At 72.0% G+C, this 19,919-nt stretch overlaps 1 protein-coding gene across 1 annotated transcript; it reads left to right on the forward strand.

Annotated features, from left to right (window-relative positions):
- Nucleotides 1-2,889: 2,889 nt before the first annotated feature.
- On the forward strand, nucleotides 2,890-7,196 carry CHMP6 (charged multivesicular body protein 6; the record flags this gene model as incomplete). Its single annotated transcript, XM_084237286.1, has 8 exons — nucleotides 2,890-2,952; nucleotides 3,970-4,079; nucleotides 4,166-4,253; nucleotides 4,603-4,689; nucleotides 5,341-5,406; nucleotides 5,548-5,628; nucleotides 6,061-6,115; nucleotides 6,424-7,196. The coding sequence occupies 8 exons, from the start codon at nucleotides 2,890-2,892 to the stop codon at nucleotides 6,477-6,479; spliced, it is 606 nt and encodes a 201-aa protein (XP_084093412.1). The 3' UTR covers nucleotides 6,480-7,196.
- Between the last annotated feature and the right edge of the window lie 12,723 nt (nucleotides 7,197-19,919).

Here is a 19,919-nt window from a genome sequence, read left to right on the forward strand (position 1 = left end):
GCACCCCTGCCCACGGGGCGGCCCTCAGGGGCGGGTCTGCCAGCCCCCGCCCCTGCCCTCGGCCCCAGCACTCCCGCGCCCAGGCCTGCCCCACCCTCGCCCCGCCCCGGGGTGTGAACCCAGCCCTGGCTCCGCTCCAGGCCCTCTCCCACGGCAGGGCAGGGAGACCTTGTAAAGATCAGGCTGCGTCTGCTCCCCCCGAGGGCCCACAGCCCCCCACAGAGGATCAGCAGCGGCAGGCCGCACCCCGCAGGGTGTCCCGGGCAGCCGGCCGCGCCTCCGTCTCCCCAAGGGAGCGTCCCAAGCACGGGCCGAGTCCCTCGGACCGTCACCCCGCAGGGCAGACGGGGGCAGTGGGGTCGGTGGCCAGGCGAGGGGGGTGGGGGGCAGCAGTGGACAGAGGGCGCCCGGTCGGGCACTTCTCCCAGCGCCAGGTCAGTGGCACAGGAGGGCCCCGCGCTGTTCTAGGGCCACCCGCCTTCCCGCGAGGGCCCAGGGCCACTGCCGGCCAGTGCCGGCCTCTGGGGGGGGACAGCGCGGCGGGCGCAGCCGGAGGCCGAGGTGCTGGCCCGACGCTGGCCGCCCTCCCCGGGCTGTCCTGCAGCGCCACCGCGTGGCCACCGCGGCCGCTCCCACGCCGGCCAAGCCGAGGGGGTGGGCGTCCAGGGGGTGGGCGCCCAGGGGATGGGCGCCCCGCGCCGGGCCCCCGCGGCTCTCGCCCTCCGCGCCGCGGCCCAGCGTGGCCCAGCCACGGCCCTCGAGGGTCGCCGCGGGCCGGGCCCTCTCCCCGGGCTCCTGCGGCGGCGCCTCTGCACGGCCCCGGGGCCAGAGCCCGCCGCCCCCCGCGCCCCGCCACGGTGCCGCTCCCCGCCCGCCCTCAGGCCCAAGGCCGCCGGGAGCCCGAGGCACCGGCCGGGGCAGTGCGGCCGCGGGGGTCGCGGGGACAGCGCGGGGTCGCGGCCGGAAACGGCCCGTCTGGGAGGAGACGAGACGCGCCCCCCGCACCCCTGCACCCCCCGCCCCTGCCCCGGCTGCTGCGGGCGGCGCCTCCAGGCCGGGCCCTCCCTTCCTTCCGGCAGCGCCCGGGCGGGGACACTCCCGGCCCTGCAGGGGCGCCGGGCGGACAGCGAGCAGGGCAGTCCTGGGTCGGCCCACGCGGGTCACCTGCCGGTCACCAGGCCCGGGGGCCCAGCCCGCCTGCCTGCAGGTCCCCTCCATGGAGCCGCCCCTGCAGCTGGTGGCCCTCGGGGCACTGGGGGACACTGCAGGGCTCCCCAGACCACGGGCTCCCTGCCGTGGCCTCCGCTATCCTCCTGCTGCAGTGGCCCCGGATGGCAGGCGGGAGGGGCCTTGGGGTGCCCCCACCCCTGCCCCCAGGGCTGTCCCCCAGTGGGGTAGGGTGTTGGCCCCTGGGTGGGGTGCACTGCCCAGCCTCAAGCACCCCAGTGGCTGGTGGCTCTTCCCACGGCCCCCTTGGTCCTAGGAAGTCGCCGCTGCCAGCAGCCGCTGCTCCTGGCCCTTGGGGCCCTCCCGCTCCCCAACTAAACACCCCCTCCGCCCCCAACTGGACACCCCCTCCGCGCTGACGCGCCTGTTGTTGAGTTCACCCTTCAGTGTTTCTGACCATCCGTTCCCATGGGGCCCCGCGAGCGGCGGCTGGCTGGGGCTGGGACGGCCCGCACCCCGCCCAGGGAGTCCAGCGGCCAGTGGCAGGGCAGGCCCCACGCATCGGTCCTGACAGCGGGCGGGTGGGCACCCCCTCCCATGCGGCAGCCTGTCTTCTCCTGAAGACCCTTCTCTGGAGGCAGCGGGGGGTGGACTCAGCCCCTCCCAGCCTGCACCCATCGCAGGCGGCGCGGGCTGCTGCTGACCAGGACAGCGTCTCGCAGAGAGCGGAGGCGGCAGGCCCGGCCTTCTCTGACCACCACCCCGCTCTGCAGGCCGGCGCCGGGTGGGTGACGGCTGCGGGGACTGGGGGCCGGGCCGGGTCCTCCCTGGGAGAGGAGACCCAGGCGGGAAGCCCAGGTGGAAGCGGGGGGCTCCGCCTGACCGCCCCGACACCCCACGAGGGTTTCCTGCCCAACAGACGGTGGCTTCTGTAGGGGGGCTGGGGCCCTGACCACAGGCTGGGCGCCCGCAGGGCTGGAGGCAGAGAGGTCAGCGAGCCACGCGGGCAACACTGCCCAGGCCCGCTTCTGCAGACACCTTTTTTTTTTTTTTAAGATTTATTTATGCAAACACGGGGTACAGTCAGGAGCGCGGGAGGGTGAGAGAATCCACCAGAGCCAGAGCGGGGAGCAGAGCAGGCAGAGGGACCGAAGGACACTGCTGAGGGGAGCAGCGGGCGGCAGGAGAGGTCTGCGCGCCATGTGGGACCCTCCTCCGGTGGCCGGGGAGCAGCGGGGGATCGAACCGGCGCTGCAGAGGCCGCGGGCAGTTTTGCAGCCCAGCGCTCGACCGCTGCGGCGCTGGGAGGCCCATTCTGCAGACACCTTTTAGTGCAAGAGGTTGTCGGTGTCTCCGCGTGCGGCGGCCGGTGGGGTGCAGGGCGCGCGATGACTCCCGCACAGGACTTTCGAGGTGGGGCAGACTGTCCCCTGGTTACCCCGCAGGAGACTGGCCACGGAGTCTCCCCCTGCACAGCTAGAACTTCCCGGAATCGCACACCTGGAACGTTCCAGGCGCCACCGTCAGTCCGGCCGCGCGCGGCGGTGTGTGCGGGGCGACCGCCGCGGCCGGGGCTCGAACCCGGGCGCCTCCGCAGGGCCGGCGCGCGCTTCGCGCTCGGGGCTGAGCCCGCGCGGCCGCCGTAGCGGGGCGGGGCGGGGCTACGGCGGCCGCGCGGGCGGCGGGGACGGGCCGGGCGGCCGGGGCGCGGGCGGCGCCGCCATGGGCAACCTGCTCGGCCGCAGGAAGCAGAGCCGCGTCACGGAGCAGGACAAGGCCGTGCTGGTAGGGGGGCGGCGGGGACCCCGGGGCGGGCGGCGGGGGGCGCGGCCGGACCCCGGCCTCCGAGGCCCCCGGGGCGGCCTGAGCCCCAGGCGCGGGGCGGGGCCGCGAGAGCCGCGTCGGGCCCTTGCGGGGAGCGGCCGGGCCCCCCGACCCCGAGCCGGGCGCCGAGGCGGCTCCGGGGCTCCCTCGGGCTCCCCGCGAGCGGGCCTCGTGCCCGCGGCGGCGTCCGTCCCGGCGGAGGACACGGTCCCCCGACGGCCCCTCGCGGGCGGCTGCGCCGGAGCTTCAGGCCGGGGTGCCCCGCACCCCCGCCGCCCGCCCCCGGCCCCCCGAGTCCCGCGCGCCGGCCGGCGGAGCCAGTGGACGGGCGGGCGCCTGGAGTGGGCGCCCCGTGGGCAGCGGCGCGCGGCCCGCCCGGGTCTCCAGCCGTGGGCCGGGGCGGGCGCCTCTCGCGGCGGAGAGAGGCCACCCCGTCTCCAGGCCTCGCCAGGTCTGCGCTGCCGGCCCCCCGCTGCGCGCGATCGGCCCTGAAGACAACCCGGGGGGTGCTTAGCCTGGCCCGGGATGGGGATGCCGGGCCCGCGCCCACGCGCGCTCGACAACACCCCTTGACACCCGTGACAGCGGGGAGGGAGCAAAGTGCACGCTGCCGCGTCCAGGCCGCTGGGGAGCAGCGGGGCGGCCTCGAGGCGCAGGTGTGGCTGGCGGGAGCGGTCCTGAGCCCAAGGCATTGGCAGCAACTCTCGGATGCAGCAGTGCCTGGGGCGGGCTCCCCTCTTGGCTGTGGCCAACACAATGGGGGCTGCCCTGGGCGCTGCTCAGTGGCGAGCGGTGGCCCCCGCTGGGGAAGCCAGGCCTATCTCCAGCACTGCCCCGCAGCTCAGGGGCACCCTTGGCCCCCTGAGAAGGGCCGAAGCCCCTGTCAGGTGGCTGCCGTCAGGGCCCCCTGGCCCATAAGGGGTCCCCCGGGCCTGCGTGGTGGCCTGGGCATGGACGCAAGGCCTGGTGTCTCTGCAGCAACTGAAGCAGCAGCGGGACAAGCTGAAGCAGTACCAGAAGAGGGTCACCCAGCAGTTGGAGCGCGAGCGCGGCGTGGCCCGGCAGCTGCTGCGGGACGGCAAGAAGGAGTGAGTGGCCGGGGCTGGCGCGGGGCTGTCCGGGAGGGCGGCGGGTGGCGCTGGGCGCAGGTCCATGCGCGGGCTCTCCTCTGCAGACGGGCCAAGCTGTTGCTCAAGAAGAAGCGCTACCGAGAGCAGCTCCTGGAGAAGACAGAGAATCAGATCACCAGCCTGGAGGCCATGGTAGGTGGACACAGGCCCCAGTCAGGCCGGCCTGTGGGGTGCCTGGGGACCAAACTGCTTCCTAGCCGGAGGCGGGGCCAGGGAGCCTTGGGGGGGGGCCGTGGGCAGGGCATGGCGGGGCTGGGTCCCCTCTGGTGCCGATGGCACCCGCTGCTCAAGGCCTCCACTGAGTTGCTGGCCCTCACCACACCTGGATTCCCCTGTCCCCAGTCCCGCCCAGAGCCCCCACCACTGGGGGGGGGCAGCAGGGAAGGACAGGGAGGAGGCCCCTCGGCCCTGACGCCCCTCGGCAGCGCCTGACCCTGAGCTGGTCTGGAGGGTCCCTACCACATCGGTCTGCTTACCTCAGGTCCAGAGCATTGAGTTCACCCAGATCGAGATGAAGGTGATGGAGGGGCTGCAGTTTGGAAACGAGTGTCTGAAGAAGATGCATCAGGTAGAGCTGGGGCACGGGGCTCTCCCAGGCAGGGCCCAGGCTGTGCCCGGTTTGTGTCCGACCCAACCTGGGGGAGCTGGTCGCAACCAGGGCGGGTTGCCATCTGGTGGGACAGACTCAGCGTCGCAGTACCAAGAGGGCTGCTCTGTGAGCTGAGGCCGGTTGGGGCTGGAGGGCTTCCTGGAGGAGGAGCACCCAGCCTCTCAGCATGTAACAGGACTGGGTGGCCAGAGGAGCCCCTAGACCGAGCCATGGCCTGCTGCCCTGAGGGTCATCGGGGAGCTGGTCAGCGTGCATAGGTCACGTGCAGTGAGCCTGGCGGTCAAGCCAAGGGCTGCTTGGAGCCAGCTACCAGGGAGGCCTCTCCTCGCCGAGAGACCGCTTCTGCCAGTTGCTCTTCGCCTGCGACGGCTGGGGCTGGCTGGGCAGGCCTGGTGAGGGGGCCTGTCAGGCTTCGGAAAAGGTGCCCCGGCCGCTTCCTCGCCTCTGGGCGGGACCCTGCTGGGACAGGAGTGAGCGAGATGGTCCCGGGCCACGGGCACCAGCCCGCCTGCAGCGGCACAGGTGGGGTGCGCGGTGCCTGACTGGCCAGGGGGCCGTGGCCCGGGTGTCTGTGACTGGCTGACCAAACCCAAACGTCTCACTGCCCAGGTGATGTCCATCGAGGACGTGGAGCGGATACTGGATGAGACCCAGGAGGCCGTGGAGTACCAGCGGGTGGGTGTGGCCGGGCCCTGGGCGCTCCCGCCCGCTCACTGGCTGGCCCCTGAGGGCCTTGCCTCCCCCTCCACCCCCGCCCCGGGCTGCCCTTCCCCCATCGCCCACCTGCGCGGCTTCACCTCGGCTCCTTCTTTGCAGCAAATAGACGAGCTGTTGGCAGGGAGCTTCACCCAGGAAGACGAGGACGCCATCCTGGAGGAGCTGGACGCCATCACTGAGGTAAGAGCCCTCCCGGGGCTGGACGGCCCCCCCCCCTCGCGGGCGCCGCCAGGGCCCCAGCACAGCCCTGGCTTGGGGCTCCCTGACGCCACCAGCACTTGGCTACACTGAGGCCCGCTGCCACCCGGCGCCACGGGGAGAAGCTGCCCTGGGAACGGGGCCTGGGGTGGCCCCCAGCGCCTGGCGAGTGGGGAGTGGCCACGCCGGGGCGGCAGGGCCAGGGTGCCCCCCCCCAACACCCCCCCCACCGGTCCCGGGCCCCTCCTCCCCAGGCCCCCCGCCTGGTGCTTCACTCCGGCCACGCGCAGGCCTCGGGTTTGTGTGCTCCAGCCAAGGGTGTCACTGGCGCGCCCCAGATCTGCCCGTCCCCCACCCGCGGGAGCAGGGCTGGCGGCCTCCCGGCGCCTCACAGCCTTGCCCGGTCTCCCGCAGGAGCAGGCAGAGCTTCCGGACGTGCCCTCAGAGCCCCTTCCTGAGACGAACCCAGGTACCCCCCTCGCTTGCCCTTTGCCGCCGCAGGAGAACAGAGCCGGGCGCCCGCCCCGGGGGACCTGCCCCTGGGGGACCTGCCCCTGGGGGACCTGCTGGCGCCCGCCTGAGGCTTCGCCCGCCTGGGAGGGCCGAGGGCCGGGGGTGGAACCTGGGCCCCTGCCGTGTGCTTCTGCGCCCGCCTGGGTCCGCGCCCACCCCGCGTGTTTGCCGACTGCCCTTGCGGAGCCGGCCTCGCGCTCCAGCGCTGAGCAGCCCGGGCGCCCGCGGGGCCTCCACACTGGCGCCGTCTCCTTTCCTCCGCAGAGCGCGTGCCGGCCAAGGCCAGGCCCCGGCAGGCGGAGCCGGTGGCAGCCTCGTAGCGGCTCAGGCGTGGACTGGCAGGGGCTCCTTGCAGCCGGGCGCACGGAGCAGGCGTGGCCAGCCGCCGGGCTCCAGGAGGCCGCGCCCCCAGGCTGGCGGGGAGGCTGCCCCAGCGCCGCTGCCGTCTGGCCTGTGGAGTGAACGGCCAGGCCAGACGGGACTAAGGCCGGGCCCGGGGTCCAGCCGCCAGGACTGCTGCGTGCGGCCTGACCCTCAGCCGACCGTCCCACCGGAAGGCGCCACGAGCCTGCGGCCCGCTCCCTCCCCGCGGCTTCTCCCCCTGTCCGCTGAGGCCTGTACCCCTCCCCCGCCCCCGGCTGACGCCCGGTTCCCACGTGGTTGCGGGGTGCAGCTGCAGGGGCGCTGCCCCAGCCCCGCCTGTGGAGCCGCACCCGCCCGTGATGGACCCTCAGGACGGCCAGCGGCCAGGCTCCCAGAGGTGCTGATGGGACCCCGCTCTGGCACCACAGACCCCCATTTCCGTGGGTCTCCCTGCGGCCAGCACGGAGCCTGAGAGACCGAGGCTCCCGGCCCCAGCCGCAGCGCTGCGGGATGGACGCGGCTCCCGGCCCCGCCGCTGGGTGGACGACCTTGCTGGGCTCCGCTCCCCACTGATGCGCGAGCGGGGCAGGGCCTGGCGCCTCACCGCCTTTGGGGCCCGATGAGCCTCGGAAATGGGCCCACCTGGCCCCAGCCAGGGCAGCCCCTCATTAAAGTCGGAGCCTCAAGGCCTGCTGCCTCTTGACCTGGGGACCTGGGGCATCTCCCCTTTGCTGTCCCTGAAACATGCTCCCGGCCCTCCTGGGGCAGCTGCTTCAGGGCTGCTGGAGCCGCAGAGGGTTGGGGGACGGAGGCGCTTCTCCCCCGAGTGGGCCTTGGCCGAGCCGGCCTGTGCTCGGGCAGCCGCCCCCAGCCACTGCCCTCGCCGAGGCTCAGGGTGCGCCACCGCCTGCTTCCTGGGGTGCTGGGGCCCCTCCTCACTCTTGAGGCTTTGATTCTGTGGTGGTGGCCAGGGCTGGGAGGCCAGGCCTCAGCCCCCTGCGCGGCGAGGAAAGGTGGCCGCCAGCCCTGGAGTGCCGGGGGGGAGGCCCCGTGCCCAGGGGAAGCCATCTGTCCCGGGCTCCGGGGTGACTGAGGGCGGCGGGCAGAGCACCCAGGCCCGGGGCGGGTAGGCAGGATGTGTCCCTGGTACGGCGCATGGGAAGTGGGAGGTCCGGGTGGAAATGGGGTGCATCACACAGGGGATTGGGATGGGGGGTGCGCTGGCCATATCATACCCTGTTCCGGGCAGGGGCCACCATCTCTCTGCAGCCAGCTTTGCCACAGGGTGCTCCCTGGCACCGGTGCCACCTGTGGGCTGCCCTGCGCCCACCCGCTGGGAGAGTCTGGACCAGCGGTTGTCACAACCCCGGACTTCCTCGGCTGCGCGCACCGCCTTTCCTGGGGAGACCAAGAGCCACACAATTGGCCGGCCGCACCCACAACTTGGGGGTTCCCGCCACCGGCCTCCTCCCCCTAGACTCCGACACGCTGGCCTGGGGGGAGGGCAGCGCTGCGGCGGAGCCGGCCTCACAGACAGACCCAGGCCGGGCCTTGACCGCGAGAGCCAAGGCGCTCGTCTGGGTCTCCCCAGTGGACACCCGGGCCCCCGCCAGGCCACTTGTGACCCTGAGCTTCCCCTGCCCCTTCCCTGGCGTCCGGCATCCTCAGCCTCCGTCCAGCCCAGCCGACCACCCCTGCGTGCTCCTGCCCGTGCAGCTCACCTGGGTGACCGTGGGTCCGGCTGGGCCCGGAGGCTGGCGGTGGCCCTCACCTCGGGGCGGTCTCGCTCCAGGGCCCCTGGGAGCCCAGCTCCCCACCCTCTGGGTGACCCCGAGCCAAAGCCAGCCTAGGAACCGGCCCTGGGGGAGGGCGCGCCCTCCCCACCTTCCTGCGGGAGCTTCGCATCCTACGAGGGTGCCGGGGCCGGCTTGCGTTGCGGTTCTGCGCCGAGAGGGGGACCGCGGTGCGGAGGCGCCGAGTGGATGGGAGTCCGGGTGGGGAGGCCGCCGTGGGCACCTGGCGAGGACGGCTCGCTGGCAGCAGCGGCCTGGCTGGAGCCGGGCGTGGGCGAGCAGCCGCGTCCCAGGGCAGGGCGCGTCGGCCGTTGTCCCGGGGACGGGCGGCCGTTTGCTGTCTCCCTCCCTCCCCAGGCCTGGGTTTGCCCGTCTGGACGCTCCAGCCTGTGGACGGTGTGTGTCGGGGCTTGGCAGGGGCTGTGGCCGGTGAGGCCCAGCGCTTCACCCCTTTGCTCCTGACGCCCCCCATGGGGAGCAGAGAGGCTGACGTTCAGCGTCGCGAGTCTGGGCCTGCCCCGGAGAGTGCGCGGGGCTCGAGGGGCCCCGGGCGGCTTCCTGGCTCCCTGCCCTGCCCTAGGCAGGGTCCGGCCACGTAGCTCTGGGACCGCAGGAGGCCACGCGGGGCCAGCCCACACGCCGGAGCACGGTCTCCGTGGCGTTTCCCACATCCCCGCGGCGCGAGATGGGGTGTTCCTGGAGGCGCCTCTGTGCGGCATGCGAGGGCCTTGGGGGCAGAGTGAGGCGAGGCCGGCCCAGGGGGCCGGCGGCGAGGGCCAGACACAGGCCCACCCACAGGCCGGCTTTTTCCGCACCTGTCACTCAGTCCTGCCCACCGGGCCAGGCCACGTGGGCTGTCCCTGCCGGGCCGGTGCTGTCCCTGCCCCGCCGAGGCGCCTGGGGAGGGACCGTGGGCCATGCGGCGCATCTGGAGCCTGGGGGGAGCTGCCTGGCAGCCCCCTCCGCTCATCCCGCCGAGTCCTGGCCGGCCTGCTCTCGCCTGTCCACCGCAGCGCCAACCTGGGTTGGGGGGTGCTCCCGCGGCCCGGGGTTCCCTGGTGATGACGCCGGCAGGTGCCAGCATGTGCTTGCTGGCCCGCTCAGACCTTCCAAAGATGTCCGTCTGCGTCCTTTAAGTTCTTATTTTTAAGGCTTATTTATGCTACAAGAACTGGGGTGCAGGCCAGAAGTGCAGGGGGAGAGGACTCCCCAGGGACAGAGTGGGGAGCAGAATAGGCGGATCCACCGAGACACACGGCTGAGGGGAGCAGCGGGAGACAGGAGAGGTCTGCTGCGCCCTGGGGGCTGCTCCCCGGCCGGGGATGGACTCAGGCCGAGCCGACAGCTCCATATGCTGAGACTGGCCCTGTGCCCAGGGAGGCCCCTGTTGGTCTAAGTTCTTAAGCCGGGGTGGGTGTCTCTTCGCTGTTCAGTCCTGAGAGCTCCTCACGTGCCCGGGACGCCGGATTCTGCTCAGGTAGGAGCGGGAAGCTCCCCCCCAGTGTCTCCTCGCTTCCTGGGGCACATTTTTTGATGACACCCAGGTTGTTGGGGTGGTTCTGCTGGGCAGCCAGCCCCATCTGCGGCAGTCTTCACCCTCGCGTCTCGGTCTTCGGCTTGTCACGCGCGAACTCGTTTCCGAGCTGCGGGGGCACCCGGCGTGGACGTCAGAAGGTGACGTCCCCCCTTCTGCAGGCAGACGTCGGGGTCCCGGAGCCCCTGGAGAAGACGGTCATTTGTTGGAAGTCCAGCGGCGTGTGCTGAGCGTCTGTCCCCAGGCTCCGTCCCCACGGCCTCCCTGAGCTCCGGGCCGTGGCTCCCCGCCGAGCATCCCAGGCGGGTCAGTGGCTAAACTCTGCAGAGCAGCAGCAGCAGCGTCTGAGCAGCCGGCAGGGTCTGTCCTGGGCCTGGGGGCGCTGCGTCTCCCGCTGAAGCATGGGCGCCTCTCATCGGGCTTTTATTTATTTTTTTAAGATTGATTTATTTATACACGCGCCGGGTACAGTCAGAAGCGCGGGAGGGTGAGAGAACCCACCAGAGCCAGAGCGGGGAGCAGAGCAGGCAGAAGGACCGAAGGACACCGCTGAGGGGAGCAGCGGGCGGCAGGAGAGGTCTGCGCGCCATGCGGGACCCTCCTCCGGTGGCCGGGGATGGAACCAGCGCCGCAGAGGCCGCGGGCAGCTTCGCAGCCCAGCGCTCCACCGCTGCGCCACCGGGGGAGGCCCTCATCGAGCTTTTAGCCCCTTCAGGGTATTCCCTTTCTGCTTGTTTTCTGAATTCCTGTGAGCGCTTTCCTGGCCCCCGCTTTCGGACTGTCTCCCACGCAGCGTCCTGCGCCTTTGCCGCCCCCGCGGGTGCGTCCTGGGGTGTCAGCGGCTCTGGGGTCTTCCAGCCACGCGATCCCGATGGAGCCGCACCTCCTTCCCAGTCCAGGCGCCTTTTGTTCCGCGTCCTCGCCCCCTGGCTCTGGCGAGATGCGCACAGCAGTGCCCGTGTCTGTGCCGCAAGGCGGGAGGCGCAGTCCCCGCGGAGCGAGTCCATGCGAAGCTGCCACCCCTTCCCCTTCCCTCCTCTCTCTCTCTCTCTCCCCCCTCCTCGGGGGCAGGTGGTCTCGGCGGCACCTGGCATGCAGACGCCATCCCGAAATGTGCAGATCGGAGCCGATTTGCCCCGTACCGTGAGTCCATGTTCCCAGGGGAGCCGCTGCGGCTCAGCACAAGCCCCAGGACGTAGCACTCCTGTTGGGGCTCAGTGTGGCGGGGTGGGGGGGGCAGCTGAGGGAACAGCAGAATCCTCAGCCAGAGCTGTGTGTGGGCGGGGGTGCAGCAGGTCCGTCAGGGGGCTCCAGGCACCCCTGGGCTGGGCTGGGTTTTGGAAGCGGCCTGGGGCTCAGTGCTGTGTCCCCCGTCCCCCGGCTCCCCCGCAGACAGTCATGTGCCCGCAGGCTCGCGTGAGAGCGGGCAGCACTGTGTGCAAGCCAGGCCACTCGGAGGCGCTGATTGCAGCGCCCCAGGCACCCGAAGCCACATGAGGGGATGAACCACCAACAGGCCTGCACGGCCCCTGGGACGAGCCGCCTCTGCCCGCGCTGCCCCCGCTGGACGAGCTGCTGTTTCTCCAGATGGTTCTGCGGTTTTGTTTTTAATTTTTTTAATATTTTTTTAAAGATTTATTTATTTATGCACACAAGAGCTGGGGTGTGGGCCAGAGGTGCGGGGTGAGAGGATCCACCAGAGACAGAGCGGGGAGCAGAACAGGCAGATCCACTGAAACCCACGGCTGAGGGGGCAGCGGGAGGCAGGAGGGGTCTGCCGCGCCCTGGGGGCCACTCCCTGGCCGGGGATGGACTTGTGCTGCAGAGGCTGCCCACAGCTTCGGAGAGGCCCCCTCCTTCGTCCCGGCGCTCCCTGGGACGGCTGACGGCTCCGGCTGGAAACCTGTGAGCTGCCAGGTGGGGACCGGGAGGGTGACAGGCCGAGTCAGGCAGCTCCTGGTTTTTCTCTTCCCTCTGGGCCTCTCGGGCAGGCAAACAGAAACCCCTGCAGTAGCCTGAGCGGGCGGGAAGCCTAGGGGGTGGGGAGCCCCAGAGAGGGCGGAGTGGGAAGGACCTGAGTGCAGCAGGACCGGCTGCCCCACCCCGAGCCCACGAAAGGCGTTGAGAACTGCGCTGGGCTGCAGTCGGGCGCCGAGGCCTGGCCCCAAGCGGCTGGTGCACAGGGAGCTGCAGGTGTGGGTCTGCAGGGGCAGGCGCCAGCCCCAGTGGCGCGGGTGGTCAGCATCCGGCCTGCGGTCAGTCCGTGCCCGTGAGACCGACGGGACTTCTCCGCTGATACCAGCCAATGAAGTGGACACCTCAGGATGAACACATGGCAGAGACGCCCACCGCCTCGAAGGCCCTCCCAGAGGCTCTCAGCGGGAGGAAGGCGCGAGAGGGTGTGCGTGGAGAAGGCTCGCGGGCGTCCAGTCCTGGCAGGGGCCGGCGTGGGGGCCGCTCCCGTGGGTCAGTGACCCTGACAGGGCGTCCCAGTGGGGCAGGCGGAGCAGGAGGAAACCTGAGGAAATACTGGCCGTAGATTTTGCAGATTTGGTGACATTAATCTACAGGTTCGAGAAGCCAGCACTTCCCAGACAGGAGCCCAGAGGAAACCAGGCCTGGACACGCCGAGGCTCGCCGCTGCAGAGGGACAGTCTGAATGAGGCCGGGTTGGTGGCCGGAAGCCGCACGTGCCGGTCAGAGCGACAGCCCGGCCAGAACCACCTCGGAGTGAGGAAGGCGCCAGACAAGAAGGGACTTGCGTGTCCACCCGCTGCCGTGGACACGGCCGGGGTCGGGGGCGGTGCCGGCACGCAGCGCCGCGGTGGCTGTCGGGGTGGGTCTGTTCCAAGCGCCTCACGTCTGTGCCTGTTTTACGCAGACACTTCCTGGGGGGTCGGGCAAGGCATGTGGGTGTCCGGCCCAGCCCAGGGCTCCCACTCTACACTGTCAGGGCAGGGCTGGCCGGCACACGAAGCCCCGGGTGGCCGTGCGGACGCAGACATACCCGGAAGACCGCAGAGGCGTCCAGGCACCTTGGAAGAAGGCGGGAGGGGACAGGAACAGAGAAACCGGGAGCAGTTACACGGCAGGCCAAGGCCGGCCGGCCACTGGCGTGGACAGTCCCCACGCAGCTAAGGACAGAGACATCAAGCGGGGCCTCACACCCTCTCTGCTGGAAGGAACCACTGTGTGAAGCAGGATGAGGTTAAGAGTCAAAGGTCGGGGAGCTGCGCCGAGGCAAACGGCGGACGGAGCCGCGGCTGCGAGGTGCTGCCGGTCCGTCTCCCTCGCCCGAAACTCGGGGCAGGACTCAGGGAACCCCACACCCCGGTGTCACGCCCGTGGGAGCGAGTCCGGACCTTCTGAGGACCTTTCGTCCTCAGACAAGGAGAAACTGCTCCAGAAGCCGCCGGCCCGCCAGGCCCACGGGCTCTGGGAGGGCACAGGGTGCTGGGAGTCACGGGGACCCCACAGAACGCTTGGGAACGGATGGAAAGGGAACAAATGTAACATGGCGTCGGGGTGCGCCTGGAGCGGGGCTCGCTGGGAAGTCGCTGATGGTAAATGCTGATGTCACCAAAGAGCCTCACGTCGATGTTTTTTTTTTTAAGATTTGTTTATGCTGCAAGAACCGGGGTGCAGGCCGGAGGTGCGGGGGTGAGAGGACTCCCCAGAGACAGAGCGGGGAGCAGAGCAGGCGGATCCACCAAAACCCACGGCTGAGGGGGCAGCGGGAGCCAGGAGAGGCCTGCTGCGCCCTGGGGGTCGCTCCCTGGCCGGGGACCACGCTCAGGCCAAGGCGGTGACAGCCTGAGACTGCCCACAGGCCACAGGGAGGCCCTGAAGTCAGTCACTTAAACCTTTCACCTTAGTTAATTAAAAACCAACAAATTAAACCCCAAATAACGAGAATAGAAATCACTGAAATGACAGTGGACACCTGAAAGCCATGGGAGCCGCTGGGCCCCTGGGAGGCTGCCGGAGGGGGAGGGAGCAGGTGAGCCCTGGAGGACGGAGGCCAGGCCTGGGCTGGGGAGGGGGACGGAGCCAACTGCGCGGGCCCAGGCCCTCCCTCCCTCCCAGCTCAGAACCCAGAGCTCAGAGCCCCTCCGGGCAGAGGTCCTGGCAGCAGGGGGCGCCTTCCCTGGCAGCTCCTTGGGCTGCTCCCCCACCGCACGCAGGCCTCAAGGCGGCTCGCCCCGCGCCTGTCTGGCGGTTTCTCGTGAGGTCTTGGGAAGTGTCCCCGCCCTGGGCTCTGCGGGGCGGAGGGGGCTTGGAGGACCCCTTTGAGGAGCAGCCTCTGGGGGCTCACTGCAGGGGAGATGGCTTGGAGCTTCCACAGTGCCCACCTGTGACCCTGGGGTTCAGCACGGGGTAGGGGGAGTCCGGGGGGGGGGGCTGGGTTCCTGGGGGAGGCCGGGGGTTCTGGGGGGCGGGGCCATGCCGCTCTCCCTGGCTGCTCCCTGGCTTCCCAGAAGCTCCGAGCCCCTGACCTCCCTTCCTCGGGCCCAGACTGCTGGGGGCTGGGGGAGGGCCCAGGGGGCAAGGGCTCTGCTCCCCCCCACCCGCCCCCGTGGTGGGGTCCAGAGCCTCAGGCAGGTGGTGGAGCCGCCCCCCCTCTTCGCCGCCCCCCCTCTTCCCCGCCCCAGCGCGCAGTCCTGCCAGGGGGCTCTCCCCGCCAGGCTCCTGGGGCAGCTCCTCGCATGGCCCCTCGCCTTGAGGAGACCCCACTCCCCACCCCCCCTTGCAGGCCAGTGGCTCCTCGTCACGCACCCAGCTGTCCCGCTGCTCTGGACTCTGCCTGGCCGGGACGCACGCTGTCCGGGAGACCCCGGCTGCTGGGGCGCGGGGGCCAGACCCAGACTCGCCTGGGGGGGCTCTGACACAGGGGTGCTGACACTCCAGAGTCTGCTCCTTTGGAAAGGCCGTCGCCAACCCGCCCGCGTGACCCCCACCTCACGCCAGCCAGCCTGGCGGCACTGGGGACCCTCAAAGCCAAGCGGAATGGCCAGCGGGTCACTCCGGAGCGTGCGCGAGTGCCCCACTGCTGACTCAGGGGCCGAAGGTGGGGCGCCGGGACCCCTGTGCTGAGGGACACGCCCTGCAGGCGCGTCTGGGCCCTGGGGTCGTAGGGTGGCTTCCCCTCGGGAGGGGGATGAGAAGGTTCTGGGACAATGTGGGGTCCCCCAAGGGAATGCCCTGTGCCACCTGGTGTGCCCCTGCGGCGCTGAGCCGCCCTTCCGGGACGCCCCTCGGTGCCTTGGGCATACACATCGCAGCCCAGCCTCGCCGTGGGGCGAGGCCCCTCTACTGCGCTCAGAGGCAGCCGCCCCCACCAGCCCCTCTTCCCCCTCCAGGGGTCTGCGGCCTCCCCACCCAGTCACACGCGCCCTGGGGAGCCCTCCAGCCCCTGCCCAGGCTCGGCCCTGCGCCCGCGGGCTGTCCACCCCTGCGCTCCGGGGCGCCTGGCTCAGCAGCCCATGCTGGCCTTCCCGGGCTGTCCGCCAGAGGGCAGTGAAGCCTCGAGGCGCCGTCCCTGCGCTGCCGTCTGGCAGGCCACGCCGCAGGTGCCCCGTGGGACAAAGCTTCCCGTGACCGCAGGCCACAGAGGCCCGGCTCCAGGCACCGGGGCTGGACGCTCCCGGGCGTCTCAACAATGAATGCGCCAGCCCTGGCCTCTCGGAGACTGGACGCTGGCTGGCCCCTGGCGGCTGCGGTGGTCTCTGCATGGGCCCGGCTGGCGGAGTCTCGGCTTGGACATTGCTGGTGCGGGACCCGCGGCCTTCCCGGCAGCAGCTCTGCCAGCCCAGGGCGGGAGGAATCAGCCCGGCCACGCTCCTGCCGCCAGAGCAGCCGCCAAGTCCGGGGACACCTGGCCGCCGCCGCGCCACGGGCCGGGCTCACCAGCCTGCAGACCCCGGGCGAGGCCGCGCCGCACCGAGCCCCCCGCCAGCTGCGCCGCTTCTCCTGCCCGTGGGCGCCGAGCCCTCGTGACCTGCCCCGCGGCACGCTGGCCCCCACCGGCCCCCACCGGCCCCCACCGGCCTCCGCGGGAGCTGCCCTCGGCTCGGAGAGGCCAGACGCGCAGGTGGTTTTCTTAAGTTTGAAGCTAAAGTGGCCTCTCTGGAGAGCACAGCCCTGGTGGGCGGCAGTCCGCGCCCACACCTCCCGGGCACAGAGCACGGCTGCCGTTCCTGGGACACGCGGAGGCTGGGGTCGCCCTCCCTCGGTGCCCCCCGCCAGCCCGGCGCCCTCCTGCTGGACCTGCGGGGGCCCAGCCGGGCTGCGGTTCTCGGGCTGCTTTCCCGCCGGTCCCGGCTGCTCCGGCTTCCCCAGCGCCTGCTGCGGGCTCGGCTGCGTCCTGGGTCGAGGGTCCTCTCCCGCAGCCCCGCACTCTGAGGGGGGCGCGGGGGTGCTACTCGCTCCCCAGAGAGGCCTCCTGGGCTCCAGTGTCCCGAGCGCAGGCGGAGCAGTGCAGGGAAGACCGCGCCACCTCCAGGAGCAGCTGCCTGCGGGCCCCACGCTTCTCCAGGGTCCCGCGGGACCAGAAGGGCACCGCGCCGGGGCCCAGGACAGGGAGGGGTAGGCGGGCCCAGGTGCCCCCCACGGCGACAGCTGCTTCGGGCTGTCCTGCAGCAGCCGCCACCCCAGCCCCCGCCCCGCGGCTCCGAGCCCCCCTGGGGAACCTTGGGTCTTTGGACAGAAAAAAGTCAGATCTCAAGGCTGAAGACAACAGTTTAAAATCTGGCTTTAAATAAACGTGGAATAAGAAAGAGAGCGCGCAGGCCTCCCGCAGCTGAAATTAGAAGCTGCCATCCTGGGAGGCGCCATCTGCGCGCGTCTGCGCACGGCCCAGCCGGCCTTTCCCGGGCACCCCGATCCCGGGCTCGAGGGGAGATCCCCGCCCTGCACGCCCCGCGGGCCGCTCAGAGCCCCTGGCGGCTCCTAGAGGGCGAGCGACGAAGCCAGAGCAGCTGAGCGGGCTGGAGGCCTCGCCCCCGCAGGGCCGCCCACAGCTGGCCGCCCTGTGCCCCCCGGCGAGCCTGGGCTGGGGCGCGTGGGACCCGGCGGCCCGGCTGGGCCTCGCCTGCCCGTACCCTCCTGAGGCGGCCCCGGAGGCCCCACCGCGAGCCGCAGGGTGCGCTGGCAGGGTGCGTGCTAGCAAGCGGGGGGCAGAGCTGGCAGACGCGGGTGACGCGGAGATGTGAGGGGGGCAGCGCCGTGGAGCTCTGAGACTCTTCGCGCCCCTGTGCGCACCCCCACACGCCCACGGCGCTGCAGTCACGCAGCGGGATTATGTAAGGGCCGTTGCCGGGAGCCTCCCCGCCGGGCCGCAGGGGCGGCACCTCCCGCCCCCACCCCCGGAGACGGCCCCTCGGGCCTGACCTCTGGGGAGCCCCGGAGCTGGGCAGGCTGGGCGCTGGACCGTTCTAGGCCGCTCCCCCACCCCCGCCCCTCCCCACAGCGGGGGCCAGGAGGACCCCGACTTCCAAGCCACCCTGCTCCTGCCCTGCTGCCAGCCCTGGCCCCTGCAGGTGGCTCAGCTGGCCTCTGGGGTGCCCACGCCACCCCCAGGGAGGGAATCCTGAGCCTTAGGTCAAGGGTCAGCAGGTTTTAGGAGCAAAGACAAATTTGCGGGGAAGACGAGGGGAGAGGCGGCCGCACTGGGCGGCCGGGGAGCAGGCAGGGCAGCCCAGCAGTCAGGGCGCGGCAGGGGCCAGGGCCTCCACCCCCGGCCGGACAGCAGCGTGGGCGTGCTCCGAGGGGTCGGGGCCACCGCTCCACCCGCTGACCCCGCAGGAGACCGGGAGGCACGGGCTGGAGTCTGTCCCGAGGCGCTCGCACTTCCTTCGTGGCCTGGGGTGTGGGCATGTGAGGCCCCTCCGTCCCTGCAGAGGGTGGGCTGGCCCAGGACACGCAGCGGCTGTGACGGCGAGGAACCGCGTGCGTCCACCAGCCAGGGCGCCGCGCCACGCGGCGGTCACCTCCTGGGGCTGCCTCTTGCCTCCTCCCGCCCCCGCCCTCCTGGGCTCCTGGCCGGCGTCCATGGGCACGCTGGGGGTGCCCGCTGCAGGGTCGGGCTGCCGGTCTGTCCATCGCGGTATCTGGGGGGGGCGCCGGTCAGCCCCTCACTCTGTCACGCCCAGGTGGGCGCTCTGATCCCCGGGCGGGGTCTCCTGCACCCGAGGCCCCTTCAGGGCCACTTTGCAAGTGCCATCCTTGCGTGCCGGCTGGTGGCTGAGCCTGAGGATGCGCGGGCTAGTCGTCCGCCTCAGCTGGCACCTGTGGCAGTGCCCACGGACAGCCGGTGCCCCGTCCCGTGCTCACAAGCCCGCGGGTGGGCTGGGCCTTGCGGCCAGAATCACGCGCTGCCTTCTTGGGCAGAGCCCTGGGCCGGGGGCTGCAGGTGCTGCCCTGCCCTCCTGCCACTGGTGCCCAGGGGAGGGCCGCAGCCGGCCAGGAGCCCCGGACGCCTTGGGGGCAGTTGTGCTTGTGACCGGCGGCGTGGCCCAGGGCGGCTGGTGCGGAGGGAGGACGCGCGGGCAGCAGAGAAGGGAGAAGGGGCGTCCTCACTCCAGGAGCCAGGGCGCCTGCCTCAGTCTCTCCCGCGCTGGAACTTTCTAGTTACTGGTGACAGGAGCGCTAATCCAGGAAGACGGCGGCGGCTGCCAAGAGGAAGGGGGAGGGCGGCAGGGGAGAGCAGACGCTCCCCGACGGCCGGAACTTCCTGGTGATCCGAGACCCCCCGGCAGCTCCCCCCCCCCCGCCGCCCCCCGAGCTCCGCCGGAGCTGGGCCGCGCTGGCCAGGGAGGTGGCGGCCCGGCGGCCCGGGGTTCTGCTGGGCGCTCACCTCAGAAAGAAGAGAGCTCCTTCTGTTAGCAAAATCCAGCAGCCCAGCGCCGCCTTGCCAGGAGAACAGCTTGCTCGGGAAGCAAAGGCTGTCATCCTGTAATTAAATCCGAGACCCCCTCCCTACTGACGCCGAGATGGAGCCACTTACATAACGCGACTAAAAATAAGCTGATGAAGAGATGCGCGCGTATCCTCCTGCCTCCAGCCCTCGCCTCCCGGTGCCGGGCGCGGCTCCCGGGTCAGACGCGCCCGCCGGCCGGGCCCCCCGCGCGTCCCGGGGCCTCCGCCAGGGCCGGCGCCGAAGATGGCCGCGCGGCCTGCTGGGGCGGGCGGTGGGAGCGCGGTCAGGGGTGGCGGGAGCCTCGTGGCTGGGCCCGCCGCCTGCCGCGCTCCCACAGACCCGGACCGGCCCTCTGCCATCATCCGGCCCGAGGGTGGGAAGAGGGGTGCTGTGCCTGGGGGGCTGGGGCCGGGGTGCTGGTGGACACCAGCGCCTTGGTCCCTTGGGGAGGAGCCCAGAGCTTCTCTGTGGCGCCGATGGCTTCTTACTGGTCTTGGGGGGGGGCGGGCCCCAGGCCCAGGGGCTGGTTTCCCAGCCATACTGTCCCCCACAGATGAGGCTTCTGACGCCCCCAAACACTTCCAAAGTAAAGTGCTGGCCAGGGGTCATCTCCCCCACCCCGGAGCAGAGGCCGAGGGACCTTCCACCCCCCGTCAGGAGTGTCCACTGCTCGGGCCCCGGTCCTGCCCCCGGTCCTTGGCCGCTGCTGCCACTGGAGGCTCGGGGGGCGCTGGGTGCCCCTCGTGCTCTGAGCCGGCCCTGCCCCGCCCTGCCCGGCCCGGGCCCCCGCCGGGAGAACAAGGGCGTCCTCTGGCCCCGGCCTCCGGCTGCTCCCGGCCAGCTGGGGGCGCAGCCCAGGCCGGGGGGCCGGCTCCCCGCGCCACGTGCGCTCGCCCGCCGGGCAGGACCGGGCGGCCCCCAGCCAGGCCCGGGGCCCAGGGCTGGCCCCGCAGGCGTTTCTGCGCCCCCGCCGCGTCCACCGCCGCCGGCCCGGCCGCCGCCCGCCGCCAGGAGCGACCCCGCCGGGCTGCGGGCCGGGTCGCGGCCCCGACCGCGGCCGTCCTCGGCCAGCGCGGGCAGCCGGGCCCGGGGCGTGGCCGGCGGGGCCGGGGCAGGACGGGGGACGGGGGGGCGGGGGGGGCGGGGGGGCGGG

The sequence above is a fragment of the Talpa europaea genome (genome assembly GCF_964194135.1).
Source record: "Talpa europaea genome assembly, chromosome: 7".
Lineage (NCBI taxonomy): Eukaryota > Metazoa > Chordata > Mammalia > Eulipotyphla > Talpidae > Talpa > Talpa europaea.